Source organism: Condylostylus longicornis, unplaced genomic scaffold (assembly GCF_029603195.1).
Source record: "Condylostylus longicornis isolate FDR11 unplaced genomic scaffold, ASM2960319v2 ptg000478l, whole genome shotgun sequence".
Classification (NCBI taxonomy): domain Eukaryota; kingdom Metazoa; phylum Arthropoda; class Insecta; order Diptera; family Dolichopodidae; genus Condylostylus; species Condylostylus longicornis.
In genome coordinates this window covers 4,410-18,983 of record NW_026578436.1, presented here as the reverse complement: position 1 = coordinate 18,983, position 14,574 = coordinate 4,410, and the positions used below count along the sequence as shown (strand labels likewise).

Below are 14,574 nucleotides of genomic sequence, written 5' to 3'. Positions count from 1 at the left end.
TCACTTATAGAAGTGTTCACTGATCTCTATGTGTCTTGTAACATACGAACATTGTAAAGGTCCTCAAAATCTGTACTTCTGTAAACACTTTCTCGAATGGATTTGCCTTTCGTAAATCTGTGACGCATCCCAAATTTTCTGGTTGTAATGGATTACTAAAATGAATTAGCGTGAAGGAGATCAGGTTAATAATTTCTAATTTTGGGAGGCTTGGATTTACTTCTTAAGTTTTGATTCGATCCAATGGACGAAATCCGCAAGCAATTAGCGGAACTGATGGGTTCCGTTGAGGCAGAGACAAACATATCCAACAGAAAGACCTTCACTGATGATCAAGTTTGTAAATATTATCTAACGGGTTTGTGTCCGCATGACTTGTTCCAAAATACGGTGAGTTTGGTTCAATACTGCGTGTGTGGAGCGACCATGTTTATCTGGGCTGGAATCCTCTTCTTGTTCGAATAGAAACAATATCTTGGTGAGTGTCCCAAGATACACTCGACGGATTTGAGAGAACATTATTTGGAAGCAAGAAAGGAATTCAATTATGGGTTCGAGGAATCAACGTTGCGTCATTTAAGGCTCTACGTTGATGATTGTGATCGAAAGATTTCGCGCCAAACCATCGGAGTAAGGCAGGGAAACAATGAGTGTTCTGTCTAATGGTGAGCTTTCCATTTCAGGGGCGATGCGATACGCAGGATAAGGCAAGCGAATCAATCGAGGCGTCTGCGAAACGTGAAGTTGATGAACTTGAAACTCAAATTGCTGCAAAAATGAAGGAAGCAGAAGAATTGGGTGAGAAGAAGAGTTTTTATTCTTTTTCTGATTTAACTTCTATTTTTTTTTTTATTTATTGTTTAGGAAATGGAGGAGATGTAGGGGGTTCAATGAAGGTGATGGACGAGATCACTCGTTTGAATATTAAAAAGAAACAGGCTCTTGTAAGTTGTTCATCTCTTAGGATGGAGCGTGATTTTCTTATTTTGTCTAGGAAGAAAAAACCTGCAGGGTTGAGGACGCGAAGAATATGTACTTTCAGAAGCTGCGACCCTGCGACGTTTGTGGTGCACTTTTGTCTGAAAGTTAGTCAAGAGGCCCATTGCAATTCATTTCATTTAATTTTGTTTGTATAGAGGATGGAGAAAATCGTCTCAATGAACATTTTGTTGGAAGAATTCATTTGGGTTTTGACGCGATCAGAAAGCACGTGAAGGAATTAGAAGTGAGAATGGATGAGTGTGGCCTGTATGACTTAGTGCTCTTCACGATATTCTCATGAATCTGTTTGTTTGTAGACATATCTCAGTGAGACAACTCTGCCAAGACACGCATCATATAATCCTCGTCCAGCCCCTCCCCCTAAATCGTTTGATGGCATTGATATGCAGCGAACAAGTATTGAGGAACCAGATCGTCGATCTCGACAATTTCATCACCGAGAATTTCACCATCATGAAAGACGATTAGAGAGAAATCATGAAAATGGTAGAAGACATTATGGAGGTAGTGGGCCGAGATATGGCGAAGGTAAACCTGACTCTATGGATGATCCATGATTTGGATCTTTATTAGCGTTATATCACATTGGTTGTTGTCTTCATGGGTTGTTTGTATTCATTGATTGTTGTCATTTATTGTTTGTTTGTATTCATTGGTTGCAGATATTCATAGGAGAATGGAGTCTCCTCGTCGCAGAGATAGTTTTTCAACTCGACGCAGAGACGATGAAAGGCGACTTGAAGACTTTCCCCGTCGTAGTGAATTGGAATCTGATCATCAGGATCGATATCGAAGGTCTGCCGATCAAGAGGGAAGAAATTTGCGACCGAAAAGAAATGAAGAGCAGGATGTCTCGATGGAGTCTGAAGATGTTGGGAGGCTTGAAAGCTCAAGAGATCATCGCACTAGTGAAAGAAGTTCAAGAAGTGGAAGGCAGAGAAGTCTGTCCCAAGATGGAAGACGGGGAAGTCGTTCAAGAGATGGAAGACAAAGAAGTCGTTCGAGGGATCGAAGACTGCGACGAAGGCAGAGAAGTCGTTCAATAAATGAACGACGACCCACAAGTCAATTAAATGGCCAAACAGGAAAAGGTCGAAGCGAAAGTGAAGAGGAAGAGGGTCAAATTGATCAGAAGTGAACTTGCCCCTTTTAAATATTTGGTGTTTTTTCATCTGTTAGATAAATTACTGTATTTCGCACATCTCACAATTCTATAGGCGACAAACAGTTTCAGGACGTCTTAACGTCCACCACCATGTCATCTGTTAACGGGGAGAAACATTTGAAAAACGCCGCTAAGGCTCTAAAAACAAATCCGTGGGCATTTAAATTTCAACCTAATTATGAAGAAGCAGCTCTAGAGTATCAAGAAGCTGCAAAATGCTTCCAAGCTGCAGGCCAGCTTGACAAGGCGGTTCATGCGCTAAAAGAGTTTGCCCAAGTACGTTGAAACTTTAATGGCGGACTTCAATTTCTTCTTGATTGCTTGCAGACAAGGAAACAACAGGGGGATATGTTCGGCGCAGGTAGAGGCTTCGAAAATCTTTCGGCGACATTTCAAGCGCAACTGAAAGACTACAAAGGATGCTGTGAAGCGCTAGAGGAGGCAACGGAGTGTTACTTTTTGGCAGGAAAAATTGACAGCAGCTGCCGTGTTTGGTTGAAAGTCGCAGAAATCAGAGAGGGCAAATTAAATGATCTGCGCGGAACATCAAATGCATACAGCAAATGTATTGAACTCAACCAGCTGGAAGACAAAGATCACAACCTTGCCGATGTGCTCAAAACATATATTGGATTTTTAGCAAGAAATGTCTCCAATCAAGAATTTGTTCCTCAACTTTTCCAAGCTTTGGATCTTCAGATGTCAACTCAAGCGAAGCTCAAACAGGTGAGCATATCAAACCAAAATCAACGATAACAATAAGCCACTGGTATGAATCTACCGGTGTGGATAGCAAGATCAATAATAGGACTGTTTGTTCAACAATATCACTCCTTTTTTCTTCAGAATGGTTCATTTCCCAAATCGTGCCTTTCTAAAGTTGTTTTGCGTTTCTATGTCAATGATCACGCAGCTGTGAATGATGATTTGGATACTGCGGTAACAGTGTGTCCATCATTTCTGCAAACACCTGAATGCCGCTTAGCACAACAACTCATCGAATCTTGGGACTCAGGCGATGCAGAAGAGTTCAACAAATTAATGAAGACATCAACAGTCACGTACCTCCCAGTAGAATTCGCGAAACTCGCTCGACAGCTTGCTCCACCAAAACAAGCAAGTAATCGATTCCCAAAGAAGCGCGGAGCAAGAAGTCTGTCAGACTCATCGAATGAAGAGGAGGTCGTGAAACAAACCCCTGAAGACATTGCTTCCATGTTGATGTAACCTGTTTTTTACTTAACACGCCTATAAAAAACAGTCACGCCTGGTGTTCCTGCTGCGATGCGAGGAAAGTCGACACCCAATCGAGGGAGGAGAATCGGGGGAAGGGGTCGCGGTCGTCGCGATGAGAGGACTCGCGAGAAAACTCGAGATGAAAGGCCTCGCGATCAATTTCGCGGTAACAGGCAACGGGGGGGAAGGCTGACGATTCGTGGAACTGAAAGAAAGGGAATTTCAAGCAGAGGCAGAGGAGGCAGAGCAGGAAGAGGAGGCAGAGGAGGCAGAGGAGGCGGAGGGGGCGGAGGAGGAAGAGGAGGAAAAGCGTGGATGAATGATGCCGATGAATTCGATCGTTCTCAAAGAAGAGAAGGAGAGGAAAGATTTGACGAAGCAAAACGTCAAAATAGAGGAAAAAAATGGACAGCGTTTATTCGAAATCTAGGATTTGATGTGACTGAAGAAGAAGTGAAGAAGGTACTTGGTGAAGTAGCGAAAGTTAAAGGGATTTCTATTGTACGAGACAAAGAAAGCCATCAGTCGAAGGGTTATGGATTTGCAGAATTCTATGAGGGTGGGTTTGGACAACATGATGATGGTTTAAAAATTGGTTTCTTATTTAGAGTCGGATATGGATCTCGCTGTCAGAAAATTAAATGGATTTTCGTTAAATGGAAGAATTATTTCAATTGAACCTGCAATTGATAAAAAAATTCCTCTAGCGGATAAATTATTGATCAAAACAACTCAGAGAATGTCCCAATCGGTAAGTGTCTTCCGCGGTCTGATAATTCTCATCGGGATGTGACTCCTGCCAGAAACTCAAAATTGCGTCATCTCAAGATGATATCGACACAAAACGTTCGATTTCAATCTTCTTCTCTCCTGCATTATCACTCTCACATTCACGGATTGCTGCTTTGGTGAGTCATCCTTCAACCCTTTCAACCTTGTCGATATCTGGACGCTACAGAGACAACCGTATAAACATTCTCGTTGTTATCAAATCTCTCTTTTCAGGTTGCGTGCCTCATTCCTCCAAGTGTTTCAATAACAGCGGTTTATGTCGATCGGAAGAAACCAAGTGAACCATCTGAATCCAAGAAATGGATCTTCGAGCTTGGATCCACACAAATCGCTGCTTCAGTTGCAGCTTCATTGAACGGACTCGAAATTCCATCAAGCGCTTTAGAATCTTTCTTTAGAGGAAGCGAGAAAGCGCACGGAAGCGGAGACGTGAAGTTGGCCGTGGCGTGGTAAGAAATCGCTCAGAGTGTCTAGAGTGTCTGTCTTCGTATTTCAAAAAAAAAGTGTCTAGAGTGTCTGTCTTCCTATTTCTCATTATCTCATTCAGTTTAGCTGCGGAACACCTCACGCAGTCTGATGCAGATCGCCCTTTGATCATGCGTAATCTCAGCTTCAAAGCAACGAAAGCTGATATTCTTGCAATGCTGAAGCCAATTGGTGTGATTAAACGGTTAAGGATGTCGAAACCACCGCAGCCGAAGAAAGGGGAGCCGAAAGCAGAACAGTGAGTACACGAGTTGGGTTTGGTCTGCTGCATTCGGAGATTTTCTCAAAGAAGAAAAATCTGTGTGTTTGATTGTTTTTAGTGGCGGATTTGCTTACGTGACGTTCAAGTTGAATGACGATGCAGAAAAAGCCGTCAAGGAGTTGAACAAAAAGCCTTTGAAGGGAAGACCGGTGGTTGTGGATTTTGCGGCAGATAAAGAAATTTTTTCTGCCTTAAAATCAGTGGAAAAAGTGCCAAAAACCCAATTTTGATAGACTGATGGGAGAAATGCCAGAAGTGAGATGCTCTAGAATTGATTATGAACTATACGACGCGATGTGTGTTTCTCTCAAGAAAATTGTTGACGACGAAAGTGAGGATGAAGAACAATTGAGCGAGATTGATCCAGAAGTAGAAGGAAATGCAGCAAGACAACAAGCTCTAGAGGTGTTGGGGTTGAATGAGCCGGAAGATGATGAGAGCGATGATGATGTGATGAATGGAGGTACAAAGATGGATGAAAAGAATGAGCAAGATGTAGAAACGGAACAAGGGAGTACCAGATCAGATTCAGAGTCAATTATGGATGATGAAGAAATAGAGAATGAAGAAATAGAGAAGGGAAAAGATGAGAAAAAATCATTTAATGATGTAGATGAAGGAAAAACAGTTCATGTGAGAAATATTCCATTTAGCGCAACAATTGAAGACATTAAAGCAGCATTCTCGAGTTATGGACCGATTGTTTATGCGAGAGTATTGAAAACTCCAGAAGGTGCGACGTCTATTTGTTTGACTTGAAACATTTATTTCTTCTGGATTGTAGGTTTATCGAAAGGAACAGCATTTGTAAAATTTCGTGATCAATCTTCTGCCCTTGAAGTTATCGAAGAGGATCAGCGTGTTGGTGATCGTTTGTTATCATTTGGTAATTCTCGATCCAAAAGTCGATTGCCTGATTTTAGTGGTAAGGAATTAGAAATAGTGGAAGAATAAAAGCCATGAATATCCTGCTAGAAGACCCCATGACTATGAGGAGACTCAAGTGATTCTTTCTCTATCAGATGTTCCTCTTGAGGGGCTTGGCGTGACGATTTGTGGACGTCGTGTTCGAACGTCTCTTGCATTGAATCGCCAGGATGCAAATGAATTGGCGAAGGAGAGAGAAACATCCACAGTGATCAAGAAAAATATGCATTTGATGGATATTGGATATATTGGAGTTGATGGAAAAGAAGCTAAGGTAGAGGCGAATAGATTTGATCAAATTGAATATTTATTTGCTGTTTGTAGGGAATGTCGAAGGGTGACGCAAGAAGAAGAGAAAATATCTACAAGGAGAAGAAGATTAAGTTAAACAATCCAAATTATGTGATCAATCCTCTTCGTAAGCTTCTATCAAGATTTCAGAGTCAGATTCAATTCAGGTCTTTCGATCAAGAACATTCCACTAACAATGCAAAAAGAACAGCTTCATCAGGAAATTATCGATTTTTGCTCGAATGATCAAGAAGTTGGAAAAGTTTTAGTACAGAAATATCCAGAATTCGGGAAAGGCCAGAAAGACGCAAGAGCTGTGAAGAAACACTGGATTCGTCGTGCTGCAGAGAAGAATCTAAAGCAGTGCGTGATTGTTTCAGAGAAGCCAGATGACGGAAATCTAGCTGAGCCTAAAGGTGTGTGTGTGGAATTTGAACTGATTGCATGATGATTTCTATTTTGTTTGTAGCTCGCAAATCCAGAGGGTTTGGTTACGCGAGTTTTGAACATCCTGAAGTCGCTTTGAAGGTTCTTCATTACTTGAATAACAACCCAAAAATCGCTACAGACAGCAAGCGTCCCATAGTTGATTTTGCTGTGGAGGATAGAAGAGCTCTGAAACATCATGAAAAGCTACTGGAGAAGTTGAGGAGCGGCCAAATGAAAAAGGAGTCTAGTGCCGAGCCGATAAAGGTCTCAAAGAAACGCAAAACTTATAGCAGAGGTAATGCGTTACGAGGCTGATCATGCACTGGATACTGCGCGATGTTGTTTGTCTCCTACAGGTCAACGGCAAAGAGAAAAGAAGAGACAACGGCGAGCAGAGGAGGCCTGAATGTTCATTTTTAGTCAAAAGCTGTTCTGCAACATCTATAGTAACAACGTGGAACTGAACTCACTGCCTCTCTAGGGAGCGAGATAAATCCTGAACACCCCGGCTGCCCCAAATGGGACGCTTTAGTCAACCTGTTTCAACCAGCAGGTCCTTTTTAAGGACAGGTCCCCTAGGATCATGAAACCGTTGGTGTTGAACGGGCACTTCCGTCCTCTGACGAAAGTCGTTTTCAGCCACGCAGGGGACCTTCTTTTCTCTTGTGGAAAAGATGGAAATCTCTGCGTTTGGGACGTTGAGGACGGAAAACACCTTGGTGGGGAAATGCTGACGAGTCGCGCTTTGATTGCACATATTTTTCCACCATTTTTCAGGCCAGTTAGTTCCGGTCGTTGATGGAGTTCCGCTGAATGAGAAAGTCATATGGGAGGTCGACGTGACGTATGATGGTTCCAAGTTGATAGCAGCATCAGCAGAAGGAATATTCATATTCGACGTTGCAACAGGAAAGCAACTCCGTCACATGTCATTAGATTCTGTTGCGCGTGCCGTTTCGTGGAATAAGAATCCAATCAATCAAGTAATTCAGCTACAAAATAAATAAACTAGTTTAAATAATCAAGTAATTTCAAATCCTCAACGATGACGCTCATTCCTCAGTTCCCGCGTGTATTTTCCACATGATGCAGATCTGCTCTTTCTGTACTTCTTTATTCTTAGACGAAGTTCGCTGTTGCTCGTGATTCTCTTGGAGCTCGTGTCAAAGAAGCTGTTCAGGTGTATGAGTGGAATGATCAAAAAGACGATTATGTGAAGGTTCACGAATTTGTTGATTACAAGTCACGCTGCATTGGAGTCGCATGGGGGCAGTTTGATCAGTCGATCATCTCGCGACATGTAGATGGAACGATTATTGAATGGAATCTGGAAAGTGGACAGAAGACGACAGAGAAGAAGATTCACAACGGGTGAGAACAAGTCGATTGAGTCCATTCATATTCATTCTTCTATCAGAGAGATCACTTGTATGGATTTCTCTCATCAACGCACTGTATGTCTGACAAGCTGCAACGACGGAACCGCCGCTCTGTGGTCTGTCCCAAGTTGGGAACAAATTCAAGTGGGTCCATTTAGACAATTCTCTATTTCTTTTTAAGAATTGCGATTTGTTTTCTACGACTCCTTTATTTTTGATTCTCAGACGTTTAAAACAGATCGGCCACTCAACGGATGTTCTATCTCGCCGCTTTTCGATAGAGAAGACGATACAAGACGGTTGCACATTATAGTTGCTGGAGGACAAAAAGCAAGTGAAGTTACCACCACAAGTGAGTAGCCGTGCTTCATATCTACATCCCTGAATGGAAACGGGCTGCCATCTGGGGAAAGGGACTTGGTCTTCGAATGGTGAATGGTCTCTTGTTGTGCTGCAGAGGCTCAGGAGGGTAAACAGGAAGCAGTTCTCATGCATCTAGTCACCGGCGAAATTCTTGGATTCGTCTCTGGACATTTCAGTCCAATCAATTCAGTCGCGTTCATGCCTGATGGAAAAGGATTCGCTACAGGCGCAGAGGAAGGAAATTGTCGTCTTTACAAATTCGACGAAAACTACTTTGATCCCTCCAGGTTCAACTAACTCTTTTTGCTCTTTCCAGTCACACACCAAACCTAATTTGCGTACCGTAACTGTTGGTGAACAGCAAGCAATGTTCTTAAAATAGCAATGACGACCTCTGAGTTGCTATCAGTCGACGTGAAACTTGGAATGCTGCGATCTAGATATTCATACACCACAACCGTTCCAGTTCTAGCGTTTCAGTCGCCCAAGGGAACCCTCACCTCCAAATTCGTTTAGTGACATCTTCTGAAGAATTGGAAGCAATAGACAGCCAACAGAGCTCTGACGAGGAAGGAAGCGACAAATGTAAAAATCTCGTGTGTAAGCGAACAAGCACACGGATTCATCTTTCTATCATTGGGGCATCAAACTCTGTCCACAGATCTCAAAGTCTTTCTAACGCCAGTCGGACCAAATGGACGTTTATCGATAGTTCTTGATATTCCGTGTAAATCGACTGGTGAAACAATTCCCTCCCCATATATAAGACTCAACATACGCGCTTCAATCATTGGTGAGAATCCACTTGAGGAAATGTTGGATTGTGGGATCCTTCCAGATCGAAAGGCTGGAAAGCCGATGCTTCGTCGAAATGTTCATGAAGTTTCACGTGGAGTAGAAGATTCGAGCGATACTGACACTGTTTGGTGATCGGCTGATCGTTCTTCTCCATTTTTTTTTCTTTTTTGCTTCAAGAATTGTCCCTGTCAATGAGTCAAGCTGCCTCCCTTTCATTCCCATTTCCTACTGTTGAGTTGAATAGTTCCAACGTGCAGCGTCGCTCATCAGATGATGCATCGTCAAACATTGAATCCCATGCCAAATTCCTTGTTGTCCCAGAATATCTGAAAACATTTGAATTTGATTGTAAAGAAAGATGGATTGGCCAAACGTAAGTGCAAATACAGCTTCTCCTCTTTATTGAATGAAGCTTTAAATTTTAAGTTGAGAGTGTTCTACATACTTCGCGACGGTGATTGAGTGACCTGCTTAATAATTTCAGATTGCGTCATCTTTTCCACGGAGTTTCATCTCGACTGTCATGAAATCATCATCATCAAGCATCAATCAGGAGACAGTGATGACGATGTTCATTCGAATGGAGTCTACATCAACAACATCCCAATCATCGCACAATTCCAATCTCCTTGGGATTATCAATTGCGTAACGGTGACACAATCCAGTACTCCTTAATATTTCACGAAGTACGCAACAGATAAATGTCGCTATCTCAGACATTGTATCATCAAGCAGTCTAACCTCTCATCGCAGACATTGGTGGAGCCTCGCCCGTTTCATCTTAGCGTTATCTTGGACACTCCGCAATTGCTCGTTTGTTCCAAACCTTCAGGATTGCCGTATGAGATGATAGTCGTGAATTCCTAAGATAGCAGCCAGCATCAAATGTCTCCTTGATTATCTCCTTGATTATCTCCTTGATTATCTCCTTGATTATCTCCTTGATTATCTCCTTGATTATCTCCTTGATTATCTCCTTGATTATCTCCTTGATTATCTCCTTGATTATCTCCTTGATTATCTCCTTGATTATCTCCTTGATTATCTCCTTGATTATCTCCTTGATTATCTCCTTGATTATCTCCTTGATTATCTCCTTGATTATCTCCTTGATTATCTCCTTGATTATCTCCTTGATTATCTCCTTGATTATCTCCTTGATTATCTCCTTGATTATCTCCTTGATTATCTCCTTGATTATCTCCTTGATTATCTCCTTGATTATCTCCTTGATTATCTCCTTGATTATCTCCTTGATTATCTCCTTGATTATCTCCTTCATATTTGTCTCTCTCTTAGTTGTATGCCGCAAGGCAGATTCCAGAAACTTTCTCTTGTGCATCTTCTGAAGGGATTTTCAGGAAGCTCCCCAGGTTTGGCTTTCAAGTTATTTCTACCACAACAACAGTTTTTTCAGACTTCTATCTTCATCCAATCAATCGCTTAGATCGACAAACTTCGGGATTGATTTTCTTCTCCAAGTCAAGTACGATAAATCACCTTCCGATTTTCTCTTGAATTCTTGCAGAAACTGTATCTCGAATTTTGTCGTCACGGCTCTCACTCGCTTCAAAGTTTTACATCGCTAAATTATCATCTTCATTTCCGCAGCCATTCAGCGAGGTTTGCCTCCAAGGATGACTTCGAGTGGGCATCAGTTGCCGTCGACCCCATGGATCCTCTTTCCCTTGTGAATGTTTTAATATGTCGAGTTCCTCTTCAAGTGAAAAAGCATCAAGCAAACAAACCGTTGTACTCAGTGCCTTCTGTAGAGCATGTGAGTGATTTCTGCCATTCAACTCTTCAACGTCCTTGCATAGGGAAAGCAATCAGTGTCCGTTTTTATCCCGTTGACTGAGGGTAGGATTGAACACCAATACATTTACTCTTGAATACATTTATTCTCGTATTTCAGGTCCATCTCCTCTTGTTCTTTGTCAACCTGTGACCGGACGGACGCATCAACTCAGAGCTCATCTATTGGTGAGGAAAACGATCCAATTGAATGGAGCCAGATTTTCTTTTCCAGGCAAGTGGGACTTCGATCGTCAATGATCGCGTGTACTCAACACTGCTGAAGGAAGGAGAATCGAGGCTCCAATTTGAAGAGGAAGAGTGGAGTGAGTGGTCGCAGTTCAAGGATTCATTCCTTCCCAGTTGATCTCTCTTCTCAGCTCCCGGGAATCAATCGTCTTTCTCTTTCCATTCCAAGTGTCTCCAAGACTGTTCTTTACCCGATTGATAGGCACTCGTTCATCTGCCTCCACAGCCTCAAATACTCATGGCCAGCGACTTCTGACGCCCAATCACTTTTTAGCACAGAAAAAGAAAGTGCAGAAAATGTTCAACTGGATCATTCTCTCAATGAAGTGGCAAATGCTCCATTTTCATTTCCATCCTGGGCATCGCAGCTCGAATCGAGAGAGCAAATTCAAAGAATCGGTAGCATGATCAAACGTATAATGGAGCGTGAAATTTAACACAAATGAACGGACGGCTGTTTGTTACTAAAGCGAGTTCTGTCTCGATATGGAAGGCGTGCGATACATCTTGGTCGATGTGAAGAAGCGTGCTTCTGTGATTCTTGCCGTTGTGCATGTAATTCGTTTTGCCTGTCTCGTAATCAAAAACGAAAACGTCGAAAGTACACTAATCAAAAAAAACGTAAAACGTATAAATTGTTTCGTTAAATTCCTCATGGTCGCAAGTCAATCATCCAAGAAACCTTCGCCATCTGGTGAGAAGAAAGTGAAGCGCGATAAACTTAGTTCGAGTAAAAGGGGGAATGCTGCACGCCCAGATGAGGGGATTAAAGGTCGTCAACGTAAACGAGACTACCACAAATATTCTACTTATATTCTCCGAATTATGCGCGAAACCAGACCAGAGCTGAATGTTTCTTTGAAGGCCATGAAAGTTTTCAATTCATTTGTGTGTGATTTATTGGAGCGTTTGGCAACAGAAGCTGGGAGGTTAGCTAATTTTGGAAACTCCAACAAACAAACAATGGGAGCTCATGAAATACGCACAGCAGTGAAATTGATTCTCAATGGAGAGTTGCAGACCAACGCGCTAAACGAAGGAGACAGAGCGGTTAGAAAATTCATTGATGAGTTTGTAGTGCAACAACCATCACAAAAGACGCACTAATTGCGAGCAGAGTTAAATTTGTTTGATATTGAATCTTTTTTTTTCGATGTGTATACGTGGACCGATGTGTCCCAGGAACCGTTACCGACGGCCTGCGTGGTGTCAGGTTACATTTCTTCCAACTCAGTAAAAAATGCGGTTTCTCGGCGTTATTTGCGGTCTCTTTGCTTTCTTGTTTTTGGAAAGATCAGCTGCTGTTCTTCATGGCAAAAAAGTTCCCTTCATGTCAGAACTTGTTAACAAAATTGCTTCGGCTCGCGGCAGAAAATCTCTCAGAAAAACCGCCGCGGATTTGGGTCCAGAAAAACAGGCTGATGAGAAGATGGTTGCAGCTCTTTTCCGAAACTTCAATCGCGAGTTGAAGCAGGTTCTCGCTTTGACTGAGAAAAATGAGTGGACACCAGCAAATGTGGGAAAGGAAAAGCAGTGTTACTGGAAGCTGGAAACAACGTTTTCCAGTGCACTTCCTGCAAGAGCAAGTGCTCCTCTGTACTTGAGCTGGGTGGGTTCTTATCCGCGTTGAGTTGAATTAATTTTTTTTTGAATTCAGGTGCAATATAAGGGTGGCTTACCCGCAGACTTGATGTTTGAAGTGAAAACAGAGCTTTATGCCGATCGTCCCGACAAGGATAAAATGCCCCCGCGGCCATCGAGGGTAACGCTGAAATGCCCTCTGATGCCTACCACATTCAACCAGCTCAAGGAGGTGGTCCGAATAATGCAAGAACTGTACATGAAGACCACGCCAGAGGCGAAGGTCTTGTTCGAGGAAGAGTTGGAAAAGTGGAAAGTGATGCGAGACGCTGAGAAGCAACGTGTCGTTATGGTCTACGACAGCGAGCGGTACACTTTGGTGAATGTAGGGCAGATATTTCAAACGATGGTGGAATTGAACAAAGACTTCGTGAAGAGCGAATTTGAAGTACAGCCGTTTTCGGTACCAGTAGTGACAACTTATGGCGACCCAAGGGCGAAAGACTATAAGATGACAGATGACTATTCGATCAGATGCACGATGTGTGCAAACACTGAGTCGCTCCATTACACTGTTGGCGGCGCCATTAATTATGCAAACGCCTTTGGTGTCAAAATGCCGGTGAAGGAACGGAATCCTCAACCCGAAGGACCTCTGGATAAAACGACTCTTCAAGAGAAGAAGGAAGCGGAGATGGCTGAATTGCTTCAACGCGAGACCCTGGTGTGCCAGCGCCCTCAATCGGAGCTTCCACCTCATCCCGTTGTGAATTTCATTCTATTTGATAATTCTGGACAGAAGGGCACTTTGATTATTGGTTCGCATTCTGGGTCATCTGCTTCTTCAATTGTGCCGTTCCGCTTTAAGAAGCGCATTTCCTGGAAGAATTTCTTCAGACTCTTCAGACCGAAGCCCGTTTTTGTGGATAATTCTGTTTTTCTGGCGAGTCCGTTCTTGACTCCTCCAGCGGCAACAGTCGAGAAGAATGTAGCAACTTTCACGTTCTCGGGCAAAAAATTCAGCTTCAAGATTCCAGCCAAATAGCTGAACATCGACTTTGTTGGTAATCTATCGTTACCACTCGATTTTTCGTGTTGTTGTATCGTTCGAAAGTGACGAATAAAACCGAATACTGTACTCACACTGCACTCTACATCGCTGACAGTTGATCCAATTTCTTGTCTAAATTTCTTAATTTGCATTTTCGGCGAACCGCGTAAGTGACCATCCAGAGAGACACGATGATGGCAAGAACGAGAAGACTGCTCCAAAGAAGAGCAACAGTCAGTGTTGCCAAAAAAGGGGACGACCAAAAAGGAAACCTGTGAGGCCAACAAAGATATATGGGATAACGTGATGACTGTTTACTTTGGCATGCAGCAGAGCAATTGCGCAGTTAGAGGGAGACCGATGAATCCAATGCGTCTGTCATATTGAAAAAGAGTGTGCGCAATTTAAACAATTTAGCAAAAACATCATACCTGGCACAAACGTGAGGGAAGGAATAAAATCCGCGGCATGGAAGCGACCAAGACCCAAGAATCGCTGTATCATCCTTAGGAGGGTGCTTCATTCGACACACGAGAAGATCTGCCAGAAAAACCTAAACAAGACAATAAAAAAGCTATATAAATTGAATAGAAGCCGAACCTGACGATATTGCTCAAAAACATCAGACTCGATCCGATTTAATTTCAATAGAAATCCGTGTTTAAACCAATCAACACCGAGTTCAAGTGCGACCATACTGACCTGGAAACACCAAGAGCAAGTGAAGAAAGATTGCAATTCTAATTAAATAGAAGGAACCTTACCAAC

The 14,574-nt window shown here is 42.6% G+C and overlaps 4 protein-coding genes across 4 annotated transcripts; all 4 read left to right on the top strand.

Moving 5' to 3' along the window:
• Positions 1-243: 243 nt before the first annotated feature.
• On the top strand, positions 244-1,559 carry LOC129617279 (putative RNA-binding protein Luc7-like 2). Its single transcript, XM_055532608.1, has 5 exons — positions 244-390; positions 466-630; positions 684-798; positions 865-944; positions 1,299-1,559. The coding sequence occupies exons 1-5, from the start codon at positions 244-246 to the stop codon at positions 1,557-1,559; spliced, it is 768 nt and encodes a 255-aa protein (XP_055388583.1).
• A 119-nt stretch (positions 1,560-1,678) lies between these two features.
• On the top strand, positions 1,679-2,140 carry LOC129617278 (pre-mRNA-splicing factor CWC22 homolog). The gene has a single exon (XM_055532607.1). The coding sequence runs from the start codon at positions 1,679-1,681 to the stop codon at positions 2,138-2,140; it is 462 nt and encodes a 153-aa protein (XP_055388582.1).
• A 3,049-nt stretch (positions 2,141-5,189) lies between these two features.
• On the top strand, positions 5,190-6,258 carry LOC129617276 (RNA-binding protein 28-like). Its single transcript, XM_055532606.1, has 3 exons — positions 5,190-5,676; positions 5,728-5,868; positions 5,966-6,258. Exons 1-3 carry the CDS (start codon positions 5,190-5,192, stop codon positions 6,256-6,258), a joined length of 921 nt encoding a protein of 306 aa, XP_055388581.1.
• Positions 6,259-11,828: 5,570 nt separating this feature from the next.
• Positions 11,829-12,281, top strand: LOC129617275 (probable histone H2B 4). Its single transcript, XM_055532605.1, has one exon. It carries the CDS (start codon positions 11,829-11,831, stop codon positions 12,279-12,281), a length of 453 nt encoding a protein of 150 aa, XP_055388580.1.
• Positions 12,282-14,574: the final 2,293 nt, after the last annotated feature.